This window comes from Uloborus diversus, chromosome 2 (genome assembly GCF_026930045.1).
Source record: "Uloborus diversus isolate 005 chromosome 2, Udiv.v.3.1, whole genome shotgun sequence".
NCBI classification, from domain to species: Eukaryota; Metazoa; Arthropoda; class Arachnida; order Araneae; family Uloboridae; genus Uloborus; species Uloborus diversus.
This window is the reverse complement of record NC_072732.1, coordinates 49,822,158-49,846,078: the sequence shown is the minus strand read 5'-3', so window position 1 is coordinate 49,846,078 and position 23,921 is coordinate 49,822,158. Positions and strand designations below refer to the sequence as shown.

The 23,921-nt window shown below is 31.5% G+C and overlaps 1 protein-coding gene across 3 annotated transcripts in view; it reads right to left on the bottom strand.

Moving 5' to 3' along the window:
- LOC129235124 (bifunctional 3'-phosphoadenosine 5'-phosphosulfate synthase-like) overlaps nucleotides 1–23,921 on the bottom strand; it is a 69,587-nt gene that overhangs the window by 29,523 nt on the left and 16,143 nt on the right. The window contains exons 1-2 of one of the 3 annotated variants that reach the window (XM_054868815.1): nucleotides 18,547–18,640; nucleotides 2,863–2,977 (exon numbers count right to left, since the gene is read on the bottom strand). In XM_054868815.1, the coding sequence (XP_054724790.1) occupies nucleotides 2,863–2,977; nucleotides 18,547–18,576 (145 nt within the window). In that variant the 5' untranslated portion in view covers nucleotides 18,577–18,640. Of the gene's footprint in view, nucleotides 1–2,862; nucleotides 2,978–13,088; nucleotides 13,298–18,546; nucleotides 18,641–23,921 lie in introns of those variants that run through there. The other 2 variants (XM_054868812.1, XM_054868814.1) reach the window with 2 other exon arrangements.

The following is a 23,921-nucleotide window of genomic DNA, read 5'->3' as shown; positions in this document are numbered from 1 at the left end:
ATGGGGTTTTTTTATTATTTTTGCATTGCAATGATACTATAAAGTCATTTGCCTTTAATTTTTTGTGTATTTATTCCCTAATATTCTGCTTATTATTTTAAAATGGCAGTTATGCGCAGAAAACAAGAAACACTTTTCGAAATTTGATTTTTTTCAATCACAGTAGCCGTAAATTGGTTTGAAATGTTTCTAAATTGGTTAATTTATACCATTCTATAGTGAAGTGCTTGATAAAATGCTTTAAAGACAAGAATCGGATCGAAAACAAGGTAAGAAAAGGTCAACTGGCAAAAATAACAAAGCGCGATCGGAGGTTTACAGTTAAAAAAAAATATGAAAAATACACATTTCAGAACTGAAAAAGTTTCTGCTGAATTGAATGAAACATATTACGTTTAATTTTTACCTAAATTTGCTCGCCAAGTTCTCTGATTATCTGGATTAAATGGGACCTCTTCCCGCAGAAATTTTCTTGTTTGTGAGAGAAACAGTAAGCTTACGCTTTCCGTCGTAAAATCAATGATAAATAAGCTCAAAACGTTTTGGAACAACGTCTTACTTGTAGATGAAAATAAATTCAACATTTTGGGTTAAATTGTTGTATAATTGTAAATGAAAGAAAAAAATGAGGAATTTAATCTTAAGAACTTAGTTGAATCAGTTAATCAGGACGGTGAAGGTGTTCTTGTGTGAGGGCGCATCTCAGCATTAGGACTTGGAAATTTGGAATTTTTTGATGTAATAATGAATTATGCTGTTCATTTAAATATTTTAAAAAACAATTTTAAACTATTAGCCTAAAATTTGGTAATCGGAAACAACTTTGTTTTTTATTAAGATAACGATAAGAAGCACACGTTCGCGTTTGGTGCCTCAAAATTTGTCCTTTAGCTTAGAAATATCTCCTCAATCGCTAGATTTAAACTTAATGGAACATATTTGGAGATATCTGGTGGCTAGATTACGAAAATACACCATTGAAACGAAAAGCGAACTAGAAACAGTAAGACTTGTAGTGCGGCTGAACACTTACTCAGAAATTGCACAAAAAAGAAAGAAAAAACAATGAAATCTATTCCCAGACGTTTGAAAGCTGTTGTTACTGAATGATATTCTACTAAATAATAACGTAGTAAAAAGTTAGATTATTTACTAATTTTTTGACATTTTTTCAAAGTGTACGAAGACTTTTGTGAGATAAAATTTCTGGCACTTTTTGGTTTTTGATTTTTAAAAAAATAAGTACAATGTTTTATTAAAAATTTTCATGTAGTTTTGTTAAAAATAGATCATAGATCTTATAATAAAATACCGATTCAGAAATATTAATTCTAACCAATGGATAAGGGTCTATTTCATTGAAAGTCGTAGGTGTACAAACACTTTTGGGAGCCACTGTATATTCTGTTGTGTCAAGTACAGAATGTTAGTGGAAATTTTTGCTGTTTCAATTTAATGAAACTGCCGGCATTTTTATCATTTTTAATAGTCCACCCCTCCCCCTTATTCCGTTTAATGGTTTTATAACAGGTATTCTTGTCCATAGAAGAGTTTAATGTTTTTTTCTCTTTGCAGAAAAGCAAGTAAATTTTCTCGCCCATAAATCTAACATTACAAAAGTGATGAGTTCAAATTCTAAATAACCATTTTGTTACTTGAAATTTCATACATCTTTCGCGTTTCTTAATACAATAAATACAAAATTGTCAATTTGTTGAAAGTGGCTACTTTTCCAAAATGAAAAAATCTAATTCAAGCCAAAAAATAAAGGAAAAAACAAACACTAGATTCAGCTGTAGGGAAGATAATCTCTTTAATTTCCTGGCTAAATATCAGATGTGAAACTGACAGAATAACAGCACAGTAGGAGGATATATATTGTAAAATAATATACAAAACTTTGCATTGGTAAATTATTGCAGGTGGTAAGTGACTTTTATAAACAAAATCATTGATTAAAATTAGTTGATTTTATTCATATAAATTAATTTTGCATTTTTAGAATGTGTTGTTCTAAATTTAACAATACATGCTGCATTACATTACCTTAACTTCAATTGGCAAACTACATTGGCCTGTCTGTCACAAATTACTTTTATGGGCCCTCTTCCATATTGTTTAACCCTGCATATATTTCACCCCTCATTTGAAAAATCTCGTGTCCCCTTCAGGCTCGGGCCTGGACCAACAGGCCCGAGCCTTCTTCCCCCTATGCACGCCCTGGTTGGGGGGGGGGGAGTAAACGTTAAATTTAATTTCAATCACGCATTTTTATTAAAACTGATCTAAAAATTTCTATTATTAAAAATAGCTACTGTATGAAATTAAAAAAGTTGCATTTTCATCTATTGTATGATATATATTATGCTTATAAATACGTATAAAGTAATTAATGCCTACAAATTTTTGAAGAGTTTTTAAAAAATGTAAAAAAAAAAATGATTTAAATCGAAACATTGCAATTAAACTTTTTAAAAAATCCGACTTGTTTGATTTTTTTTAAAAAGTCAAAAAAAAAAAAAAAAAATCATAAATCCTGCCAATGTTTCATTAAAAGCAAATTATTTTACTTTTTATTGTTGCCCCCCCCCCCTTCTCAAAAAAAAAAAAAGGTTGAAAATAAAAGATTGAAATCTCAGTTAACATTTACATCAATCAAAAAATCATTTGGAGCTGTTACTTATACGCGCAAAGCAGTTAAATAAGCAGTATAAATAAAGCAGTTTTAATTTTCAGAATTCTAATGTTATTTGACCGAACATCGTTCGGCGAATTGAGAATTCTCCCCATCCAAAAATTTTAGTTTGGGGAGTCCCTGCATTCATCCAATGCTCGCCAAGTAGTGTGTAATAACTAAATTACCTGTAAACCAAATTGTGCAGCCTCGAAAACCAGCTCTTTGGCCCATGATCTGTCCTCTTTTGTCTCTCGAAACGTGGTGTGCTTGATATGTGACATTAGTAGACTTTTGTTGATTCTAAAACAGAAGAGACAGACACAAACATTAACTTATGTGGATAAAAATGCTGCTGCTGTTTACTACATAAGCCTGGAACAGTGGATAAAAAATCCAGATAAATAATTAATACCTGTTTGCATGAAATACAATCCAAATTAGAGCAACATCAGACTCATTTTTTGTTATTTGCAACAAAAACTGGGAATTCGTTTTGCTGCAGATCACATGGGTTAAGTAGCCCAGTTGCCGAGTGCCATTTGTGCACTAATACTGAAGTTTTCGATACTCGATGGTAAGATGCATTGTCATTTTATTGTGCACAATATGTATTTTAAATTCTCCGAGGTGCCCCCTAAGAGCAAGGGTGCACCCCCTAAATATCGCACACCCCCAAAAGCAAGAGCTCCTCCAACCCCCCCCCCCCCCCCACTGAAAAATATCTCTCAACAAAAGTTTCGAAGGCGCAGTCTGCGCCAGGATCCCTCTTAGGTGGGCATTCCCGAATTCTCTGGGAATCAAAAGCAGTAAACTGCATCTGTATATTTAAAAAAAATAACGTGAAAAAAAGTGTGAAATTCTGTCTGTGGCAGGTCTGTGTCCAAACGCAATATCCGTTTCAACGAAATGCATTTTCAGCCTTCATTTAATTGCCATTATATTACCAGAATTCTAATACAACGAAATTCCAGTTACAACGAACGAAACTTGCGGTCCCCTGAAGTTCGTTGTAACGGGAATTCACTGCATTACGTATCATGATTTAAGGACAAATACACATAATCGATATGTATTAACAGGCAGAAAGTAAACACACAGAAAAGCAAATGAGTGAGAAAATATTGTCTTAAATAAGAAATGGATTTTTAAAAAAACTAAGTTTTGAGCAATGGTAGTTCTCTTATTTTCTGTTCTTATCACATTTTCGTATTTAACATAATTCACAATATCAATCTTTAGGGGATATTTTGATAATTGGGAATCTGACGATCTTTCTTCATTGGCGTCAATTTTTGGCTCCAGCGCTTGCGCGAAGAGGTATTTTTCTTTGCAAATCAAAACAAAGAGATCGGAAACATCTATTCACATAGGGTTACTATAAATCAGCACGGTTACCAAAATAAAATTATTTACGCCAAAAATGAGACGACCGCGTCAGATTCCCAATTATCGAAATATCCCCAATCTTTGTAATTCAAAAATGTAAGAAATTTAAGCAAATGCAAATAAATTAAAATTCATTACATGTGCATCCACAACGGCAAGAAAACACGAATAAGTTTATCACATAATTCCACACTAGATCTTATTCCCGATAAAAGTTAATCAAGTTGTTATTTCAATGCTTCATATTTTTTTTTTTTCTTTTTTTTTTTTTTTTGCGGTTTAAAAGTTTTTTTTTTTTTTTAGTCAAAACTCCGTTGGAGTCACTAGAGGACTACTAGTGGAGCCAATACAACACATCTTGTTATGGAAAACAATTTTCTACAAGTTCCGAAATTTAATTTAAATATTTCCAGAAATCATAAAAAATAGGCAACATGAACAAATTTTCATCGTTTATTTTCTTTTTAAATCACATATTTCGAGAGACATTTTCGAAAAATTATGCAGAAAAAACATTGTTCCCAAGCAAATTGTCTCATTATGTACATTATGTACTTGATAACAGAAAAATCGTCACGAAGTTAAGGTGTTTCAAATAATTAGATCAAATTTTGCATTGAAATGGTGAGTGGTTCCATATTCTATAGTGTTACCATTTGTACATAATATTGTGAGATAAAATTGCTCATTACTGTAAAAAAAATAATAAAATAAATAAAAATAAAAAGGAATCAGAAACGTTTAGGGACTTATCAAACTTGTACAAATTGACTTCTGTGTATTACTTATTCGCAAAGATAAAAGATCAAACTATGTTAAAATTTCGCTAAAATTAAAAAAAAAAAAAAAAATCACAAACATAGATTAAGAACTAAACTAGTCTGAAATAATCTTCACAAAAATAAACAAACAAATAAATTGAATTAAATTAAACTATAGAAATTAATAAACGAAACTAATTTCATACATGTCGTTATTTTGAGAATAATAGTTATTCCAATAAGATTCTAATCTAATACACACATACATAAAGATTAAGTTCAAAACTGTAAATATATAATTAAAGAGAAAAATGCACTTACTAACATGAGACATATTGGAAGCTAGGTCAAAATTGATTTAATGTTCATCAATTCGCAAATAAACCCACAGTAAAATAAACATCTAAAGCTATTACCGCTCTTTAAATAGGTCGAATCTTATGATCATGTACTTAAAAATGAAGCACAAGATTTTGATCCTTACACATTTTTAATTCTTACGTAAACGATTTTTTCTTACGTCAACGATAAAAGGATCTCCTCTATTAAGCGGTCAAAGTATACTTTATCTATTCTAAATCTTGTATGGAAGCAGAAAAGAATAAACACAGAATGTTCGTCTTGTTTACTATGTGATAATATCATTTCGAAACCATAGACTTTTGCAGGAGAGGATATTCGGTAAAAAGCAATTGCGCTGGACAGATAAGAACAGATCGGCAATTTGTTTGCCAGTGAAGGAACAAATTTATTATCATGAGTAGACGCAGCAAGTGAATTCGAAGAATAACAAGCATTACATCTGTTGGATAACAAAAGCAACGCTTTGAGATTCATTTATGGTACAGTTAAATACTGTACAACATTCATGGTGCGGCAAGAGTAGAGGTAGAAAATAAAATGTTATTTTTGTGCTTAAAAAGTCGAAATTAAAGATTCACCGGAAATATTCGGTCTTCCATCGATGTCTTTGGTAAACAAATGTTGAAATTCTCCAACTAATGTCGATATTTGTCAGATTTCAGACTTACACAGTAACATATTCACTAGGTTCCCAATTAATCGATCTTTGATTAACTGGATCTTCGCTTTAACCTATCGTACTTAATTTAAGTATGAAAATCGACAAACAAGATTTTTTTTTTTAATGAAATGTTTATAACTGTGCAGTATAATTACGAAATTTTGAAAAAAAAAAAAAGTTTTTAAAAAAAGAGAGAAATGCGTTATTGTGCATTAAACGGTATCGTTCTCTTCTGAATCAAAACATAATAATGAAAAGATCGCCGACGGTCACAATGAGTCCAACTTTTCCGCCAATGAGAGCCCCGTCGTAACACTTAAAGAGGAAAATGCAGTAGAACAATATCAGTGGAAAAATAAGCATCATTTTTTTCCATTAATTTGATGATTTTTTTTAATGCCTAAATTATGTACCTATCTAATTGTCGAATTTTCACCCTTCAGAATAAAAAAAAAAGGGGGGGGTGGAGTTCTAAAAAAAATCTTTCTAATAGTATGTGAAAAGCTTGTTAAAAAAACATTCACTGAAGAAATGCTCATTTTAATTGTTTGGTGTAATATGAAGAAATGCATTCATCAATAATCTTGTACATTTTTTTCATTCTCTGCTTTAACCGCAATTTCTTTAAACCAGTCCCATTTAAACCGCTTAACCAGGAGTCTACTGTTCATATATTTTTTTAATTGATTGTAGATATAAAATAAGTAAAATGCCACATAAAAGAACATTATATTTATCATGTCAAGGAAGTCAAACAAATTCAACAAATTAGTAGTTAAAAAAAAAGAGAAGAAAAAAAAAACAATTAAAATCATAGTTACCAGAGAATTAATACGGTTATTTTTAGAAAAATGAAAAATTAGAGCGACATCCATTACTCATATCAAATCTAAATGAATCAATTAAATGATTTGTTTTGATGCAAATTACTGCAGATACGTGTTTCGGTGTTACAAGGAACACCTTCTTCAATGCAAAGAAGTGTGAGTTTTTGGATGAAAAGTCATCCCTTTCCTCGGATTACTTTTCATCCAAAAGCTCACACTTCTTTGCATCGAAAAAGGTGTTCTTTGTAACACCAAAACACGTGTCTGCAGAAATTTGCAATTTTTGTGCATCAAAACGTCTGTTAATTGATTCCTTTTATTTTCAAGCACAAACATTCGTCATTTATAAAATCTGTTGAAAAATAAGGAATCATTCCATTTTAATTTCGTAGTCTATTAAGTTCATATATAAACTAATATAATTTTCACTTAAAAAAGCTTTCTGTCCACTGTCTCACACACACAAACACACATATCATTTCCACAAAAATCAAACAATTTAATTTCACCGCGCACACACACACAAAAGGAAAACAAATGAAAAACCTTCGTATATTTTAAAACCCCCGCTCCATAAAAATGCAATAATAAAAACAATATTAAAACTCAAATAAACATAGTGCAATGTGACTGATGCATTTATCGTACTGAAAAAAATATTGACTGAATTTAATGCAATTAATAGAAATGAAACTTTTCAAAAATACACCCAAATGCGATTCCTTCCCCTTCTATCCTTTTTATAAACAATAGAAAGTTTCAAAAACTTAAAACAGGAAACAATTTTCACGAGCGAATGCACACTAATTTTTTGCTCAAAACGCAATTTGGGAAAATTCAACTAAAATGCGGAAAAAATGCATTTATTGCAAATTAATGCCCTAATTGGTAGTTACGCAATTGCTATTAATGTAACAAAACTAATTATATACATCCACGAAGAAAACGAAAGGGGTGGTAAAGGCAATAAAAAGCCAATGTAAAAAATAACAACAATACAGCAAATTATAAGCACCTTAAACTGACAAAAAAGCAGATTTTTTTTTTTTTTTTTTTTGCTTTTATAGAATAATCAGTGTTGTAGTTAGGAAAAACGAGCCGATGTGTGCCTCACATGACTTCATTTTACTCCAATTTAATGCCATTTTCCCATTATTGGTAATTTTAATGTGATTCAATAGTTTACTCTCTAAATATCACCAACAGTGGCCAAATTGAAACCAAATTTTAAAAGTAAAAAAAAAAAATCGCCAAATTTGTCACCAAGTTGGCGACCAAAAGACTGGCGATATATCGCCAAGTGTCCGCCAAATTGTAACACCACTTGAGTTTACATTGAAATTAAGAATGATTTTCCCACAAAAAGGGGCAAAAGACCCCCTTAAAAACACCCGAATGCAACCAAAAAAGGGGAGGTGCACAACTAGACCCCACTAGGAGTCTACGGACCAAATTTCAACTTTCAAGGACATGTCGTTCTTGAGTTATGTGACAAACATACGCATATCCGCACAGACATACATACGTACATACAGACGTCACGAGAAAACTCGTTGTAACTAACTCGGGAATTGTCAAAATGGATATTTCGCGTGTCTATACCTTCTTAGGCACTTATCCACGTGTGGTCGAGTAGAAAGAAAAACTCAACATTCATTCGGGGGTGAGGAAAATGAAAATTAAGGTCGATTTTTGATTGAATTTTTTTCGCGAATACAATACTTCCTTTTTTGTGAAAGGAAGTAAAAAGTTGAGGAACTCATTAAAAGAAAATATGATTTCAAACCAAATTTCATCACATTTGCATGTAAAACCAATTATTTCGGGGGGTGAAGTCCCCCCCCCCACACACACATAACCACAGCACTGAGTACAATATCATTAATAAGGGCCGAAAGACAATGCAGATAATCCGGGTAAATGGTAATAACCAAAACAAGTCCTTAAATAAGACCATTATTTATTACTAGTACTTATTATTTATTATGTTAAAAAACTACGTTTTGTAACAAAATTAAATAATTGTTTACAAGGCATTACAAAATCAAATTTTTTAACAAAGAATTAGTCATCTGTCTTCCGTTTCAAACAAGTATGGCGTTATGTCAAAGTAAAAAGCGAATGTTTACATACTTCCGGTTATTATTCATTTGCGAACATAATTTTTTTAAGGCTACAAATTTGATGCGAATTATCTGAAGATTCTGAAAACGAGAATCGGATAAATTAAAGCATTTTAAGATAAACGAGGTTCTACAGTAGACCCTCGTTTTACACGGGTTTATTTTACGCAGTTTCGATTATACGCGGCTTAAGATTTGACACCTTTATTTTATTTCACTCGGATGAGTTTCGGTTTTACGCGGATGCGGCAATGCAAACAGATAAAATTTTCCCCTCTTTCAAAATCCAAACTCCTTAAGATTGCAGATTACACGTAATCAACTGCATTTTGGCGTGCTAATAATCGAGCTTGGGCCACTGGAGACATTTTATGCGATTGGTTCTAGAGCTCTTTCCAGAAGTAAAGTTATTAAACGCACACAATTCAGAACTCACTGGAAGAAGAGCTTTTAGGAGTGACAAAGGAGGCCAAAACCAACGAGGATACCGACGTTGGTGATGCACAAACAAAAACGTTCACATTGAAAATTTTGCGCCATTCCAAGACAATCGAAATGATCTTTCTGATTTGTTAGTGAAGAAAGATTCTATCATGGAAATGACGCAAGTGATCATGGATGCGTTAATGCTCTGCAAAGGATTACAGAGAAAAAATTTTAATAGCTGCCAAAAGACTATCATAGCCAGCTACTCTTTATAAACAGAACACGAAATTAATTTATGTTTTCTTTATGCATGTTGTGCATAGAAGTCGATATACTTACACATTAAACTTATACAATTAGTCATCACTAGAATGAAGTATTTTGTTATCTACGGACCAAACCCGAATTTTAACACTAGTATTAGGTCTCAATTTACCCGGTTTCGATTTACGCGGCATTTCCGTGGAACGTAACCTCCGCGTAAAACGAGGGTCTACTATACTTGACTTTCAAAAATAGAAACTAGTATAAATTTTATGAAACCTTTTTAAGAATGACTTGAAAAAAATAAATAAAATAATACTATTTTCTCTAATTGATGAACGTTGTAGTAAATTATAACTTTCATATGCCCTATAACTTTCAGTTTCGTCTTCGCTGACAAGAACTGCACAAAGAACATGTTATTCACATGCTATGCTATTTTAAAAGTAAGATTATTTTTTTAACTGGAAGAAACATCAGATGTGCATTTATTTTCCAGTTAAATGCGACAGTTCAAGAAGAAGCTTTATCGAGAGAGAAAAAAACAACTTATACATATTTATTTAATTTTTTGTACACTGTGTGTGAGAATTGGGTTACCGTACTAACAAATAACCAAACTAGAGTTATCAAACATGTTTTCCCACTTCAACTAATCTGATTCCTTGCACTTAAAGAAATACCAAAACAAGTATTGATGCCAAAATATTAAAATAACACTTCATTGCATATATTATTATTGTTATTATTTATTTATTTATTTACTTTTTTTTTTGTGAAAAGTTGAATCGGAAGCAGAAAAAACATAAGAGTAAAGATAAAAATGTTGCGTCAGCCGTTTTTATTTCGTCTTTTACAAAACTGCAAACTTTAGTTTCGAGTTTTGCTTCCTAAAATAATTAAAATACAACTAATTAAATACTAGGCATGCTAAGCAAACATTTTAAAAGACAAAAAGAATAAAACATATTAAAATATTAATGTGTTTTACTACAATTAATATTCTGTGAGAAATCAATGATGTACAAAAAATGAGGCAGAGAGAGATGGGGCACGTTGGTCCGCTTTTCTACTTTTAATTTTTTTCATCAAAAATTAAATTAGCAGTTATATTTTCCACCATGAGTTTCACGAACCATGACATGAGTTATTATTTCTCATCATCACTTTTTTTTTTTTTTTTTTTTGAAAATGATCAGTTTATTAACTGTTTTAATATTTTTTAAACAGAACTCAGAGAAGCGGACTAAAGAGCCCCGAGCACGGAGTACGTTGGTCTACATTGCGAAAACAACTTTTAACAATTTTAATGACAAATATTATCCAATATTGTAACTAACTTATGTTCTTTTGTGTTTTGCATGAAAAAAAAAATTAAAGATAGGTATAATAATATGGTAAAATATTAAATAGATCAACTTCTACTTTTGCGCTATTTATGCCAGAACCATCTATTTTTTCTTCACTGATGCTATTACTAGAACTTTGCACCTCTAATTTTTCTATAAGTTTTCGTTTTTTGTGAGTTTTCTTAAAAGTGCACCAACGTACCTCGGAATCTTGGTCAGAAAAAATGCTGTCCTTATTCTTTTACTTTATGACAAAAAATTATGAAACTACAAATAATTATGAACTAAAAGAACTTACAATTTATTACACAGTTCTACATTTTTTTTCATCTTAAAAAAAATAAATAAATAAATAAATAAAGTTAAAGACTTAAGAAAATTTCTCAGCACTGAAAAAATAGCAATAAAATTTGTTCAATTCAACTGCACCATGTGATTTTGTTATAAGATTTGTAGGACTATAGAGGCTATCTGTTGGTCATAAATTAAAATAAAAAATATTATTAGTATTAAAATGATTGAGACTGGCACAACGAGCCCCGACTTCCCCTACTGTGAAAAAGTCAAACAGAATCGATAGCCCCAAAGCAGAATATTTGACGATGTTCTGCAACGTAAAACCGTTTGACCAAAATTGTCCTGCAAGTACTTCAAGCACCTGTATACAAAAGCAAACGACATAACATTTTTCCACGAAACGAGAGCCCTAAATCAAAATTGTTTCATAAAGGAGTTTTTTTTTCCCCCCAGTTTTTAAAATTTTATTGTTGCTATGCATTTCTGTAGAACCTAAACCGATTGCAATTCTCCAAAAATATTTTATATGTTTTCTAAAATGTATAGAAAGGACATAGATACAAAATTTTATAAAAATCCGAACCTAGGTGTCAAATCAAGTTTTTTTTTTTTGGTTGATTTTACATGGCATGAAGGAGAAATTAAAATAATGTTAATAAATAAATACATTATTACTAAAGTAATAGATAAAATGAGTCGAATTTGGGTAGCAGATAATAAAACACTTCAAAACTTTCCAAATACTTGAAATATTTCCAGGATGCAAAAGGACCGAAATCTCAAATAAGACACGCAATTTTCGGCAATGGACGAGTTTCAATGTCGGCATGTTTCCAAAACATACCTTTTATAGATGAAATTGCAGTGGATGAAGGTCAATTGGGAAAAATAAGGAAAAGGGGAACCAAAATCGCCAGAAAAATTAGAATCTCTTCAGATTTAGAATACGAAATTTCTGCAGAAACTGCCAATTTACTACAAATACCTTCGAATTCAAGATAGAATATAGCCCTAATTCTGTAGATTTTTTAAAGTTCAAAGTAAAAGTTCATGCAGATGACTTATCGAATTCAACATTTTCACGAACTTTCCGCCGAATTATCGTAATTTCTGAGAATTTTAGATTTTCTTCCAATTAAAAGAAATTTGCAAAATTCTATCTTGAGTTGGCAGATATACAATGCAGAAGATCTGCAGATTTTCTGCAAAAATTTCACAACATTCTGTAGAATTCTGCAGAAAACTTGTTTGAGTTTTCCTCTCACATTTGAACAGAATTGTTCTGCAGCTGAGGCATCTGTTCTGCGGCATAGGTCGCAAATTTAGTAGTATTTTGCTTTGTGGATCGATAGTAATTAATTTAATTTCGCTCAAAAACAAAAAGATTAGTGCTGAATGTGAAACTAATTGTTCGCCAACTATATTTAAAAGACACGGTACAGAAAAATGTCAAATAAATAAATGAAGTCGAAATATAGTCGAAACGATGTGATTTGTTAAAATTAAACAAAAAAAAAAAAAAAAAAAAAACACCAAAAGGTAAATACAGTTATACATTTTAAAGTGTTATGATACTTAAAAATTCAGATTTCATACAAAAATAGTTTAACTAAAAAACAATGAAGGCTATCATACAAGGTAAAATGTATCGCTGAAAAAGTAGTCGTAAAAATAATTAAGATGTTGGATGGATAAAATAAACTGTCAAATGTGACTTGAATAAAAAAGACAAAATTGTAGAATAATTTTTAAGAACGAGTGGGGGGGGGGATGTTGAATGAACAAGTAAATTGATCATTTGTGTAGTGACACATTATTATTCATAAAATAAAAAAATAGTGACAGGAAAAAAATCTTCAAAATTTTACTCTTTTAAGATTTATATCAAAATTTCCATTTTACATATGCTAAAGAAGGGTGTATACAAAAAATTAAAACAGTCTGCTAAACTTACTGTTAAAATTCGATATCCATTCAAGGGAGGAGCCATGGTGATTTTCGAGATAGATGCGAAGTTGAAATTTTGAGAAGAAATCCCAGTGGATCACTTCATTTATTTGACTACGCAAAATAGAATAGATGGCGCTTCCGAAGGCTACTGCAGACGTACACTTCCGGATCGCGGGTAAATTATTTTCACGGTCATTTTAGGAGAAAAGCACACACACACAAAACTTAATTCCTTCACGGTACAGGAGACACAAAAAGCCAGTAACACACACAGATGTTGGAGAATGGCAAGACCAAGAAGAATCCCGCAAATTATCCAATCGGATTAAGGGATTTGAGGAGAAACGAGTCAAGGGCTTCACAGAAATGTTTTTCCGAAGTCTTTCACGAATTACTACGAAATTTCTAGTACATACTATGGGTGAAACGACGGTTATGAAATGTATTTATTCTTGTTTACAATAACGATGAGAAGAGATAAATTGCATTATGTTTGCAACACATACACTGTTCAATTTCACTACGGATAACATACCTAATGTAAGTCATGAAAATATACCTATTGATAACACAGCTGTGTGGTTGAGCAATTTCTCCATTCCGAAAGGATAAATTGGAGTTGACACAGTTTTATAAGTATATGTCCGTAGTTGATTTAAACTAATGGCTTGCAAAGGAAACAGTAACATCCTTTAGTATCAAGGCCCAACTAACTAAAAGTGAGGTCCTAGGCCCACAATAATTTGGAGGTCCCCTGAAGACTCTATAACGGAAGATTTACAAGTTTGGGGCTCGTCGGAATGCTTTTTTTTTTTTTTTTGGAGCCACCTTGTTTATCATAACTATGTAAATCATTTATCATGTGCATTTATGAATCCCCGTCGAGGCCCCTCATAATTGTGACGTGGTAAATTTTCGCTACTGGCAAAATGAATAAAAATTAAGTTTTTTTTCCAAATAACAAATTATAATTTTTTTAGTCATTATTTAAAAAATATGATGTGTATATATGTAGTTATTTTGCTATGCATGATTCTATAAGTAATTTGGGGCTCCTTAGGAAGATGGTGCCCCAGGCCCAGGTGGCCTGTGCGGTAAGGCGATATAAAAGACTCATTAAGACAAAAAAAAAAAAAAAAAAAAAAAAAAACAGTTTAAAAATAGCAAAAAATACTTTGACTCGGAGATAATTTCAACACTTTTACAAGCGCATTTCACGCATGGAAAATCGAAAATACGCCTCGAAAGTTTTTACACTTTGTGAATTATTAGCCAAAGAGCAAACACATTAGGGTGGTTCAAAATGTCGAAGATGAACATTTTTTGAGTCTTACCCTCCCATTTGGTTCCAATACATCAGAAAATAAGTACGACAAAATTTTATGACATTTGTATAATATTTAGAGGTAGCTCAAACCGATAAAGTTTGCATCATTGCCGAAGTTTAGTAAATCGACAAAGGTCCAAACTAATCACAAATATGATTGCTTTTTCCATTAAAAGAAACTAATTACATTGTAAAATTGCTACTTTTATGTACACAGTTTTCAACATTGCATTAGCCATGAAATATATTCTGCAAATACACAGAATACACAAATGTGTTTTGTAAGATGTAGCAGTTAATGCACTTCTGCCCCCCAATGGGGTTGTTTCCTTCAGTCATAAGTACTACTTTTAGTCACTGAAATTGATAGAATAAGCAAAAATAATAATAACAATAATAACATGGACCCAGAAAATACTTTCATTTTCCCAACAGTTGTTTTTTAATTAATTTTTTTAAATGTCCAATTTTTCAAACAAGGCGTGGTCTTGATGACGTCACAAATGATGCACTTTGGCGCAGCTTTCTACCGCGCTTCCACGTTACGATAATCAATAAGCAAATTAAATATTGTGCTCTACGTTTGCTATCGACCATATCGTTGCCAATACACGTGAGTAAAAATGCGAATTAAATATTTTGCTCTGTGAATGGCAACAGTGATTGGCATTTCATCATTTGTGATGTCATCCGCAGAAGCGTAAACAATGAAAGCGCACCGATTAAAATATTTTTTTTATATTAAACTTAAACAAATTATTTAAAAAATGGTCAGATTCTATGTTTTTAAGCATGCTCTTTCAGAAAAAAAATACTTTTAAAATTTTGGAAATAACCCCATTTTTTGTAAGTTGACATAGTGCTGTGTTTCGATCGAAGAAGCATCAATACTGGCAAAAGCAATAGCACTTGTTTTACTAGTACAAACTAATTATGAAATAATTAATTCTGGAATGTCAACACCGCATTATAGAATTGATTATTAGTGCCATTTTAATAAAAGCATAGTTTCTATACTTCTGCACCAAAATTACTTCTCTGTAACAGGTTCTAGGCCTGCTGGGAGTTGATTCATAAGTATAAATGCATTACAAGGCTTAATAACAAGGAAAGGTGGCTTATGTAAAGGGCTATAGTATACAATCTGTTAAAAAATTGCTGTATGACTTAAGAGATGATTATCGAGAATTGTTTGAACTGATTTTAATAGTTCAGCATAAAACCCCTTTCCTAGAATCAGAATTATTGCACCTAGAGCTAAGCACTTGAATGTTAAAAATCCTGTACTGTTTTGAAATACAAGGGTTTAACCACTAGTTCGCTATCGCTTCAGTAGAAGATATTGGATTTCAAAAGATTTGGTATATTTGCGAAATGTGTTTATTTAAAACCTAGAGTGAGTTTCTATACTTCAGAATGCACTATGTAATGATTTTAATTTAATGAAATATGAATTTCATAACTGCAATATAACAATATTGATGAAGAAGTGAATAAAATTGCATGGCAACAAGTGATACACTCGAATATAAGACAATTGGTGGAGCTGTTCAAGAAGTCAGTGAAAAAAATATTGCTGCAAAGTACCTGAGATTATGCCCAAAATCTCATGAAATTTGAAGGACTTCCTAACTTATGATCAGCTTCATTAACTGAAAAAAAGAATTTACCTGATACATTTTATCATGCAAAATTTGGGAGATCAAACAAATCTGCGAGTTTTGGGAGAATTATCTTCACAAGCACTAAAATTTATTGGAGCAAGCCAGTTAATAATAATCTTGAAGAAAGAATTGGTATATAAAAATATTTCAATGAAAAACATAATAACCATTGAAGATCAATTTCAATTCTTGTTGCAAGTTGTCGAAAAACATTGCCGTGCTTATACCGATAGCAAAAAATAATTTGGTACATACTAGCACAACCACATCCATAGTCATTTAAATATAATTAATTGTTGTATTGTTGTATAATTTTCAACGTACAAGATGCTAAACATTTAAATAGAATATAGTTGTATTGTTTTTTTTTTTTTTTTTCCAGCCTTTTTCTTCTTTTTTGCATTTATTGCTTAAATTAATTAATTATTAGCCGAACTTTGAGGATGTTGAGCTACCTCTAAAAGTTAAAATTATTAGCTGTAACTTTATAATATTTTTTTTTACATAAGTGGAACCAAATGAGAGGGTAAGACCAGTAAAAATCAGAAATTTTTTAAAAAGGGCCTTTCTTGGATCACCCTAAAACACATGCACGGTACAAATTGGAGAAAAATAATAATTATGTGATAAAAGAAAATAGACAATACGTTAGATGAAATGTACAAAAAAATTGCTAACGTGCACTTTGTACATTTTACTACAACAAAATATCGGGGGTAATCAAGAACTAATAGGGGGGGGGGGGGGTACCAATAAAAAATGAAAGAATGCGGCTGAATCGAGAAAAAAATTCAAAACTAATATATTATGTAATCAGTGTTAGAAATAAGAATTTAAATCTAAGCGTGATAATGAAGCCTTGTATAAGTTTCGGGCGCCTAGTATAAGTATAGTTAGGCGTTAAAATTAGCAGACTAATTTATCAGCTGTCAATAACTGACTAATAAGCTTAATCATTTTTAATAAATCAAGTACACAAGTATCTGAATAAAAATATTTATCAAATAGAAATGCTGCACATGGTTGATAGCGAGAAGAACTGTAAAATGTACAATAGAAAATGACAAAATTGGTTGCATTTTAGTTACTTAAACAAATTTATTCCTCGGAATATCTTCAATTTGATCTAAAACTTTAGGCACAAAATTTGGAACCTAGTGTTGGAAATCTAAGTATCCAGTAAAAATTTTAAAGTTAATTTAACGAATTTATTCTTAGAAGAAAAGCTTCAATTTGATCTAAAACTTAAGACATCAAATTATGATCGAATTTGGCACTTAGTGTTGGAAATCTGAGCATCAAATCAAAACTTCTGGTCGCAAAGCGCAACTAACGAACGCTTATTTTGAACACTGAAATAATCTATTTGAAGACAAATTTCAGGGAGCAGTGAGTTTCTGAGTAATTTCGTAATAATGTCATAAGGCTCGGGAAAGCTTTATTATAGATAACCTGCAATCGTCGATTGTTTCCTCATGATACTAATACAATTATTGGACAACCTTCTTGAAAGCACTTCACAGAGCTTTCCTAACACAATTATTTCAGTATGAGTCAACAAAACTATCATCGGTTCTTAAGTATATTTGAGCTCCTACTTGTAAAGAATAAATATCTTCGGTCAGCAATAGGGCAGACAGTAAGTTATCGATAGTTGGATTTTGGGACTGAATTCCATTGCTGAAAAGAAAAGAGCTGCCTGATTCATATCGTTGTTAGTTCACGAATTCACGAGACAAAAATACCGCTCTAATTAAGCATGCCACTCTTGTGGGATGTCCAAACTTTTCGGAGTGAGAAAAAGTCAAATTTTGAAACCGCAATAGAAGCAGGACTGCGGAGACGTAGTCGGACTGATAATTGAAGAAAAAAAAGTCGGAGTCGGAGGTCTAAAGTTCCAAGGGTCGGAGTCAGAGACGGTCATTTTGCCTCTATTACTCTTCACTTCCTCCGAAGTTTTACCATTTATCAGGAATAAGAAAAACTGTCGGAACCTGTATTTATTTCCTTATACAGAAGCTGAGGAAGTATTTGTGTTTATGCGTGTGTTGTGTATTTACGAAACAAATTTTACTCAAATTTCAGTGAAAACTTCTATTTTAATCTCCCCCAAATAAAGTCCGACTACTTTTCTGACCAGAAAAGAAAAAAAAAAGACAATTTTTTGCGATTGATCACAGAACTCATTCACAATATTTAATATTTTATACAGTTTTCAATAATCCCAAATTGGGACTATTATTGGGGTTTGGTTCGTGAGGTTAATTTGTTAATTAAGTTTTCCAAAATTTGTTCCAGCTTTACTGAAGTTGTTGCTGTTTTAATAAGTGGTTGATTTGAGCTAAGGTCGCACTAAAAAGTGTATATTACAATTCGGCGATTTAAAAACGGACAATAATATGGAACGCAAAGCACGAGTTTCAGTGTATTATTCAGAAAACAGAACAAAAAAAATATTAAGTAACACTAACCAACAAAGCCATTCTGTATCCGGAAAACATTTCGACCAGTATGCAGAAAAAATAACAAACTGAAAGATTCTAGGAAGTAAAAACAGGAATTTTCAGTAATAGATGTTCAACTTTAAATACTATTAATGCAACTGAGTCTTTCACACAACAAGAGAAAGATGATGATAAGAAATGAGTGATAAAAGACAGCCTTGGAAATGGTGTTTTAAGCAGATTATCATTTATGAATGCTGGGCGTTTGCAGTTGTCAGAATGAAATTTGACGTAATCTATTCTATCTCGAATTACGAAAGTTTCGAAAGAATTGTAGGGAAAGTGTTAAGGGGAGAAAAAACTCCCTCTAATAGAGTAGTCTGTGCTTGATATGATCACTTTCAGACAGATTTTGATTGTCGATAAGAGTCTCTTCCTGAGATCATATTTTGGTATTATTTTTTTATTCATTTTAAATTAATTATTATACGAGGCGTGTTTTAAAAGTAAGTTCCGTTTTGAAATAAAAAAAGAACGAGTACAAATAGAGCAAAGAAATTTATTGCACAAAAATCTACCACCCTTACGCTATTTTTCGACATTGCTTCCGTGATTTTCCGAGCATTTGTCATAGCGTGGTACAGGTTTTTGTATACCTATTCCTACACAGTTGCCGCCCGTGTAGTCAACCACGAGACTCTTACAGGGGTTTGAGTGGGGCGTTTTTGAACATCCTCTGGTCTACCCCCACCTTGCTCGCAGCATCTTTCATTTGTTTCGGCATCTAAAATCTTTCCTAGGTGGTCTGTGGCACAACAGCAATAATGAGCTCAGAGAACATGTTATCCCAAGGATGATTACACAGGCGGCAACTTTGTACGAATATGTATACAAAAACCTGTACCACGCTATGACAAATGCTCGGAAAATCACGGGAGGAATGTCGAAAAATAGCGTAAGAGTGGTAGATTTTTGTGCAATAAATTTCTTTGCTATACCTGTGCTCGTTCTTTTTTTATTTCAAAACGGAACTTACTTTAAAAACACGCCTCGTATGTAGATAAATTTAAGATATTGAATGGAAATGCATTTGCATTTCAAGAAAAACATAAAATAGATAAACATTTTCTATTTTGAATTAACATAAAATAAAAATACAAATATGACAGAAAAAAAATTTACCAGATAATCGGTACTTGGTGTATTCCTAATACAAATAAATAAAATAAATTTCTCAATGTTCAAGCCAAACGATAATTGCACAGCAACTTTCTTATTTGAACAGAAGGTGATATCGCCGTATAAGTTTAATGTGGCATTGACTATAAAAATGGGTCAATTTCAACTCAATAATTGACATTTTATTATAAGTGCAAACACCAGTTAGTAACATAAGCATAAAATCAAACCTTAATACTCTTATGGCAGCTGATTTTTCACGCAATTTTGGCATTCTCCTTTTATTTTAAATACTGCACATGAAAACAATCGAATACAACCAGTTAACTTAAAGTGAGAACGATGTCGAAATTGTGAAATTAATTTAATTGTGGAAACGTAAATCTTTAAACGCTCATTCTTCTTCATTTAAATGAAGATATAACACTTAAAGTTCCTAGAATAGATTTTAACTTAAGGATCATTCCACAGTAATCATGTGTCACGTACGGGACATTTCACAGCCAAATTTTGACATATTTTTACTTTTTTCAGAGTTAAAACATAAACAAAATGATTTTCAATTAATTTTAATGCATTCTTTATCTCTTCAGCAAAATTATGCTATTAAATTTTTAAGATTTGAGCTGTTTGTGTGTGTGTGTGTGTTTTTTTTTTTTTTTTAAATAATTAAGTTTTGTTACGTACGGGACATCACAAAAAAAAAAAAAAAAATAGTATCTGATACTTTTTTTTTAGAATTTATAAAATATTTTAAGAAATATATTTGTTACGCGGGACCTCTGATTTTAAAACATAGTTTTTCTTAAAAGTAAAGCAAAAATAATTTAAACACCAATTTTATACATTCTACTTATGTATTTAATTTTGTACTAACAGTAAAAAAAAAAAAATATTAATAATTAGTATAATTTTAACATCTTAATAGATTTTTACAAATTATATCAATGTTTTTAAACAAATTTCCATTTCAAACATTTCTAGGTTGTTGATTGACTAGATTTTTATGATAATAAATACTATTCAAAAAGTTATATAAATCACTTAAGTCCTAAAACATTAATAATGTTTTCATTTTTTTTCACATCTTCTAGTGATATGGAAAAATGTCCTCTATTATTTATTGGCTTGGGTGCCTCAATCTTAGTAAAAAAATTGTTTTTCAATATCTTGTTTTTTTTTTCTGGAATGGTTGGCCATGTAAATTTATTTTTTCCTATTGGTTTCATAAAAGATAAAAAGAGATATTTATCATCAATATCTGAAACAATGCCTGGCCACCATTGCTCGTCATACATAACTGATATCCAGTCAGATATTTTTATTCCGTCACTCAATTGTACTTGTTCTTCAATCTCTGAAGAGCGCAAAAGCTCAATTCTCTCATCTGGATCAGATGCTGATAAAAAGCATGAATGATACCAAAGGCTCAAATCACTTGCACTTAATGCAGGGGTGCCCACCTAGGAAGGTGGATCATGGCACAGACTTCCCTATGGAAATTTTTAGGGGGGAGGGTATTTTTTCATTGGGGGGGGGGCTCTTGATTTGGGGGCGGTTTTGCGGTATTTAGGGGGTTCCCCCTCCCTCTTAGGGGGGCACCCCTGCTTAATGGTTTGGCAAAATAAATTCTATGTATACCTTGGATCAACTTGGCTTTCTCCCATTGTTTTGCCAATTTAAATTTAGAACTTCTTTATATGTTCCATGCTTACATATATAATTTGAATACTTTGTGTACCTTTTTTTTGCAACTTCAGCAAACTCTTGTGCTGTATTTATTATGAATTGCTTGCGTAACACCTAGCCAAACATTTCTTTTTATGGTCGCACCGAGACCATCAACTGCACCTCTGCCACGTGCAGTCCAAACAATATTCCAATCTGCACTAACTTTATGATAATTTTTGTGAAATATTAAATTTTGCAAATTGTATCTATGTTTGAACTGAGCACCAACCCATCTGACCAGAAACGGACGTGATCAAAGTCTAATGTTATTTTAAGCTCTTCAATTATTGCCAAGTTGAAAGCAAACACTGCCTCCTTTGTGTGGCTCAGGTCATCAGATATGACAAAGACAAAATAGTTTTTGTGCATTTTTTGAATCAAATCAAATACAAACTAATATGCTAATAAAATGTTATTGCACAAAAAATAATTGCTATTTCATATGAGATTTTGATGTAAACAAACAGATTACTTAAGATTGAGATAGGTCATTTCAAAGAATCTTCCATCTCAACAATTGTGAGAACACTTCTTGTTTACAATGTTTTTATACTAGTGCTGCCACCCATGAAAGAAAAATAAAAAAAAAGATCCTTTCCTTATTTATTTTTTTTTTTAACTTTTCTACCAAAACTCCCATTTTTGTCCCGTACGGTAAGTTTTGTCCCGTACGTAACACATTTTTATTTATGATGCACAGCTTACAAATTTAAAGATATAATATAATGTTATTTATAAGATATAATAAAAATGTTATTTATTATTTTAGGAATCTTGTGTTTCCAGTGAAGAGAAAACAAAATATTGTTCAAATCTTATAACTATAATTATGTTTTAAATTAAAAATAATCTTAAAATTGTTACGTACGGGACAAAAAGAAAGGAATTATTGAAATTTCCTTTAAAAATTATTTAAATGTATATTTACAAAATTTTCTAATAATACTTCTATAAGATGCATTTTATTTAACAAAAAAATTTTGCTTTTTTTTTTTTTTTGAGTTATGGTTAAAAATAAAAATGTCCGTACGTAACAGACTTTTCAACAAGTCCATATTAAAAACTCAGTAATTTTTTTGGGAATAAAAATAATGATATTATTTTAATAAAATTTAAAAGTAGAGGTTTTAAGCTTTAAAATAATGTATTTGCTTCAGTAAAAGTAAAACTTTTTTTTTTTTTTTTTTTTCAAAGCTCTGAAGTCAGATACTGTGGAATGACCCTGAATTATTTTAACACGTCCCATAAAATTGTTTTGTCTCTGTCAACGGTTTTAAGAAATCCAAAAAAGTTTGACGAATTCATCTTCCGTCAAAAAATGTTCAACTAAGTAAAAGTTTAATAATTAAAAAATATAAAGTTTAGACGCCCTTTGTTAAAAACATAACACTTAATCGTATTTTAACATACATTAAACAACTTGTAACAGAGTTACAAAAACCAGTCCCCCACTTTCAGAGATAACCAGCTGACCCGTGCGAAGCATTCGCGCTTCACAGCAGTACTTCAAAAATTCGATTTTTAACAAGGTAACTTTTTTGAAAAACAGCTACAATTTGAATCGTTTGTAGATTTTTTGCCAATGGCGGTGGAAAACAAAATAAATTGATGCATAATTTTTGCTGTTTTATGAAATATTTAAGGAAAGACCTAATTTTTTTTAAACCTCTTAAGAATTTTACTGAGATTTACCATGCTAAAATAAAAGTTTTCTTTTCTGATTTTAATACAACAGCACTACAGTTGTTCAGAACCCTGAAATGAGTTTAGATTTTATATTCCTGGAAATTTGGATCAAAATTAACTCGAGAATAAAAAGTCGTTTAAAAACACCTCGTGGGACACTATACATTAAAGCAATGCTTAATTTTTAAAAAAATTAAAAAAAAAAACAGAATAAACCGAAGCAGTGGGGGGGGGGAGATCTTTCAATTGATAACTTACATATCAAGTTTGATGAGTTATTGAGAAAGTTATGGCGTTGCCACAAAAAAATTGAAAAAACACATTTGAGAAAAAAAAATATGTATGATGTTTGAGATAAGTCAATGTAGTAACTTTGCATAAGCTTAGGTAAAATTATTAATATCCCAAAATAGTTCCTTTCTAAAATACACTGCTCGACATTGAAAATGCAACACCAAGAAAGAGAGTTCAGAAATTTATGCAAATTTTAGAGTAGACGTACATTACTGAGTTTTGTAAATGACGTGAAATGCGCAGCTTTCCGACGCACGTGAAAGGGAAGGAACTTGCAGAATGGGCAATATTCGTGTCGTTATTTCTGACGGGAGAATTATCGAAGAAATTTTGTTTTTGTCTTGGAGAATACGTGTAACACGAGAGAATGCCAGGCCGACGTCAACGAAGGCACTTCCAACAGTTAGATCAATTTTACGAGGGGTAGGGTGATCGGACTGAGAAGGGGAGGTTGGTCCGTACGTCAAATAGCAGCTGATACCCACATGGATGCGAGCACGGTGCATCGGCTG